Source organism: Penaeus chinensis, chromosome 43 (genome assembly GCF_019202785.1).
Source record: "Penaeus chinensis breed Huanghai No. 1 chromosome 43, ASM1920278v2, whole genome shotgun sequence".
NCBI lineage: Eukaryota > Metazoa > Arthropoda > Malacostraca > Decapoda > Penaeidae > Penaeus > Penaeus chinensis.
Window position 1 is genome coordinate 12,071,082 of NC_061861.1, and position 5,897 is coordinate 12,076,978.

A 5,897-nucleotide genomic window follows, 5' to 3' on the forward strand; every position below is an offset into this window, starting at 1 on the left:
ACTTTGCCGATGATGCAGTGATTCTAGCAGAGACATTGGAGGTCCTGGAAGTAGCTCTCGAGGCGCTGCATGAGGAGGCGAAGCCATTGGGACTCGCAGTCAACTAGACCAAGACCAAGGTTCAGGAATTTGGGGACTTTTTGGATGTCGATGTTCAGTCTGTGTATGCCTATGGCGAGAACATTGAGGTCTTGGATAGCTTCACTTATCTTGGTAGTGTAGTGCAGAGCGACGGAGGTTCCGGCCAGGAAGTCACTCGACGACTCGGACTGGCCTACGGCGTTATGGACTCACTCAATAGGAGTATTTGGCGCTGTCGGTATTTGACTAGGAGAACTAAGATCAGGCTCTTCAGAGCACTGGTGATCCCGGTCTTATTCTATGGGTGTGAGACCTGGACACTGAACAGTGCTCTGAAGGCCCGTCTTGATTCCTTTGGTACTAAGTGTCTTCGCAGAATCATGGGGTATACTCCATGCGACTGATTCAAGACCTATTACCAGTCTGATACGAGAGCGCCAACTTCAGCTATATGGGCATGTGGCTCGTTTTCCTGAGGAAGATCCGGCTCATAGGGTCATCTCCGAGAGGGTTGACCCAGACTGGAGAAGACCAAGGGGAAGGCCACGGAGCTCTTGGCTGAAGCAAGTCGATCAGAACTGCCAAGATGTGCTGGGAGTGGGAAGGAATGCTGCATGGAGGCTTGCTCGGAGGGACCCCAGGAGGTGGAGGTAAAGGTTATAGCCAGCGGCAAAGCGCAGCCATGCGTATGCCACCTTATGATGATGATATGTATGTATACATATGTGTATGTATATATAGGTATGATATACATGCGTGTATACACATATATGTATACATAATATATCTGTGTATATACATGTGTAACACACATGTATACTATATCTATATATATACACACATATGTTTATATATGCATATATATACATATGTATATGTATTATATATATTATACATATACATATATGTATAGTATATATACACCACACATACATACACTCACACACACACACACACATATATATATATATATATATATATATATATATATATATAATATATACGAGCATATGTATATATATGCATATATGCATATATACATATATACATACGTATATATAAAGATATACATATATGTATGTATACAGATAGATAGATATAATATACATGTGTATACACATATATGTATATAATATATATACATGTTCGTGTGTACATATACATACATATATCTATGTGTGTGTGAAAAATTTCGTTTATGAGTTAATATTTCTGTGGCGGTCATTGAGAGCGCGTTATGAGGAAGTACTTCCGAAGATGGATGGCGTATAAAAGGCTTTCTCCCAATATTTTCATTGGGTTCTTTGCATCCCAAATAAGAATATAAATCTAGTAGGAATGGTGATGAGCTCTCAGTATAATTTAATTATTTGGCATAGGCTAAATGCAATTTCATGGTAACAATTTTCAGTTTGGCCAGAACTGAGTTATTCTTCTGTTGACCCTATTCTCGATATTTATGAAAAAATAAATAAAATGTATATGAGCATATTCGCACACAGGCGTTATGCTTTTGTAATCCATTATATCATGTTAAATAGAATCTGGAAATTAATTGATATATTCATTTTAACGAGACCGGCATTATAAATGGTCGGGCCATTTACAATGCCGCTGTTTATCATAAATGAATTATCAACAGCCATACAAATCAATATTGGCAAAATATAATTTGATGAGTATACTGACCTAATTCAGTGATGTTTAAATTGATTACAGAGGCAGTTAATATGTTTCTGTAAATCATATAAAAGTTTATTTTCTTTCACTTTCATTCTCTCTCGCTCCTTCTTGAGGACACCATCAAGTTGCGGAAAAGTTGTAAGTTTGCGTCTCTAATCACGTGCTAATTCTGTTTTCCTTCTCCTGGGTCACTCTCGTACATGATCTGGCATGATTTAGACAGGAATTTTGCATCTTGCTCGTGTACACTATAATGGAAGTAAAATAGAATAATAATGACAATAACAAAATAGTATAATGCCAGTGACAATAACAATAAAATAGGGGGTTTCGACATCTCTTTTGTTTATGTATACGGCACCAGGCATCTCGGTGGCGCCAAACGTTCGGAAGGCGCTCGGATGGTCATCATTTGACGTGGAAGCTGCAATCCAGGTCACTACAGTATCATTACGAGAGGCGAATGTGAGGCTGCATCAATGGCAAGCCTGCAATCAGTTCCAAGAGGTTGCTCAAACGAAGCAAAACCTGTATATATATGCATATATATGTAAATATATACATAAATATACATATTTATACATATATATGTACATAACACATCCATATACATTCATATATACATCTATATGTTTTTCTCAAGAAATTTACAACAACCATATTAAGATTTCGATCTCTGTTGGTGTCTCAGGTCGCACTACAATCTCGTTAGCACAAGGTAATGACTAAGAAGCGTTATATCCGTGATGACAGCAAAATACAAGGGGGGAAAGTCAGGCTCTAGACGTGGACTCTCCTCGCAAGGTGGAGTATTACGCGTCGTGCGCCTCCGGCCAGGGAAGCTGCGACACCAGAGGCCTTCAACTGCGCACATACATTCCCATTGTGCTTCAGGTGTTCACGGCGAGAGAACAGGAACCTTCTCCAGATGGTCGCCACTCTGCAGCGTCGCTATCCTCGCTGTTGGCAGTTCCTTGTGCTGGCGGCGCAGGATAAGCCCACTCCTTCCGCTCGGGGCTGTGCTAGCTGAATGTGTGATTCACTAGGTGCCTGCAATAAATACGAAATTGTTTTAATTTTCCACAAAACGATGCATTTTATTATGTAATATTTTATCTGACTTTTATCATGAAAATTGTACAGGCAAAAGCAATGAGTATAATAATGATAAATATTTCAAGAACAACACTAATGAAAATTATAGGAATAACTGTGACGACTATGTCATTAATATCAATTACGATAGTAGTAACAAAAATGACAATAACGATAAAAGTAATAATAATAACAATATAATGATGGTAACATTAGCAATGATAACAGCAATAAGAAAAGCAATAAGGACGACAATAACAAAATAGTATAATGCCAGTGACAATAACAATTACAACAACAACAGTTATAATAGTCAGACGAATGATAATAATAACAAAGATAATAATAATAATGACAATAGTAACAACATCAACAATGATAATAATAACCAATTTAACAACAAGCAACAACAATAATAATAACAAAAACAATATATGTAACCCATATTACAAATAAAATAATATCTATAGCTATTATAGTAAAAACAACAGAACCATGATATAATGATGATGATGATTATAATAATAATAATAATAATGATAATAATGATAATAATGATAATATGATAATAATGATAATAATGATAATAATGATGATAATGATGATAATAATGATAATAACAATAATAATGATGGTGATGATAATGATGATGATAATGATAACGATCATGATAAAAAGAACAATAATGATGATGATAATGATAATTATCATTATAATGAGAACAATAATGATGATGATAATGATAACGATCATGATAATGAGAACAATAATGATGATAATATAGCAACAATTACAATGATAATAATAATGATAATAATAGTAATAATAATAAATAATAACAATAGAAGTAATACTATAAAATACACAAGTTACCATTCCTATTTGCTCTTACTGAGCGTATATATTGCACGTGTTATGAAATGTGCTTCCTAAATATCCAATATATGTACAAATAAAGGTTGTTTTCTTCAGAAATATGTCCGGATTTTTAACTGTTTGGTTTTGATTTACAATTTTTCTTGATGAAAATAGTTCTGTTCATATAAACGTCAGCCTGTTAAAATACATATAAATAATGCAACATTATAAAAAGTAATATTTATAGACGAGAAATCATAATTCTAGCTTATTTGCCAAAGCTGGCTTGATTATACTTACAATTACTAAGACTGCAACGTCTACTATGTTCCCAGCGTATACATATAATTATTTAATCTTATGATAATTCATTTCTTGTGATCTTTATACTGTGGTTGTAATAATATCAAATGGATTTAACATAGATTTTGATGCGTGGAAAGTAGAGACATATAATTGCATTTATCCATATCCATATATACACAATAAAATGCTCTCTGTATTTGAAGAGATCACCGAAGACTTCATATATATACTATGGAAAGAATATACTAAATGCACAATGAAACCGTGGTACCATAGTATGGTGAAAAAATAATTTTCGTTGTATTGATACAAGCTTGACTTCCAATGGAGACCAGTGAAATAATCTCCAGGTGCCATACGTCACTCGTCCACTGAGATGACTCGAATAAACAATGTTGCAAAGGCAGCTAATTATTTTGTCTATCATCAACTGTTTAGTCGACAATCAACAATGTAATGATAATTCAATTTGTTGGCTTGACAGGTGAGGAGGGCAAACTTGACTCATTTTGCTGTTTGAATAGTAGATTGTTTATAGTATAAATACGAACAGTTTCGCTTTAATGCTAACAATCTATTAGAAGTCTAATCTGTCCAATGTGGCCATCAAACTAGTACAGGGACACAATATTTGTTATAAGCAATTTCTATATTCCCCAAGTATTTATCCTCTTCCTCCTAAACTTCACTCAAGTTTTTTTTTTTTTTTTTTTTTTTTTTTTTTTTACTATAAACTATTAAAGCCGTTTATGAATACATATTAAAATCATATCCACATGAGTTTAATAACTCTAATTTCATCTCATTACTGAATCATATTATTCCTGTTAATCGCTGTGTTTACATTAAATATTTGTAGAATGGTGGACATAATCAAATGCAAAAAGATGAAAAAAGGCCAAATATTTGATGGTAAGAAAGTGAATACATTAGCTGCATAAACTGTTGACTGAAGAATTTCCTACTTCAGTTATACACTTTTCTATCAATAGTGGTCATTGATTTTTTTTTCCCTTAAATTTTAATTGATGCATATTATGCATTCGTAATATCTGTATGTCATTTTCACGACACTGTTTTAACAAGAGAAAGAAAATATCTTTTTAACACCTCTTATTCAGATGATGAAATTCCTGGCCGATGGAATGAGTACTGCTTCTCCGCGTCCCCATGACATGTGGGAATTGTGAACTCATACAGGTTAATAAGCTTTCGATCCAAGGAACAGATCGCATTGTAAGTGTGAAATAAGAAGGATACTGACTTACAGATAGGAAACGACAGTTAGAGAAACATGAATCTCGCGCTCATTCCTGTGGTAGTGTTGATAGTAGCAGCTGCGAGGGTGGAAGGTCAGGCTCTGGACGTGGATTGGCGAATCGTGGCGGCCGAGCTGGACTCTCCTCGCAAGGTGGAGTATTACGCGTCGTGCGCCTCCGGCCAGGGAAGCTGCGACACGAGAGGCCTTCAGCTGCGCACATACATCCCCATTGTCGCAAGAGGCGAAAGGTGCTTCAGGTGTTCACGGCGAGAGAACAGGAACCTTCTCCAGATGGTCTCCACTCTGCAGCGTCGCTATCCTCGCTGTTGGCAGGTCCTTGTGCTGGCGGCGCAGGATAAGCCCACTCCTTCCGCTCGCGGCTGCGCTAGCTAAATGTATAAGGTTGCAGTTCCAATTAATGTAATTATATCAAACCATTTTATCTGTCAGCTGAGTAGCGCGTGGTTCCCTTTTCAAATAAATATCATCAAATATAACGTACGCATACCAAATCTATACTTCTCTGAGTCCTTCCAGTAAATTTATACATGAATATATAGAATATATACACATTTATGTATATGATTATATACAAATATACATATTTATATAT

General features: G+C 35.5%; 1 protein-coding gene across 1 annotated transcript; it reads left to right on the top strand.

The window, feature by feature from the left end:
* Window positions 1-5,317: 5,317 nt before the first annotated feature.
* On the top strand, window positions 5,318-5,677 carry LOC125048350. Its single transcript, XM_047647014.1, has one exon. The coding sequence runs from the start codon at window positions 5,318-5,320 to the stop codon at window positions 5,675-5,677; it is 360 nt and encodes a 119-aa protein (XP_047502970.1).
* The last annotated feature ends 220 nt before the right edge of the window (window positions 5,678-5,897 follow it).

Coding starts and splice junctions, on each gene's coding strand:
- LOC125048350 (XM_047647014.1), top strand. CDS start 5,318: ATGAATCTCGCGCTCATTCCTGTGGTAGTGTTGATAGTAGCAGCTGCG.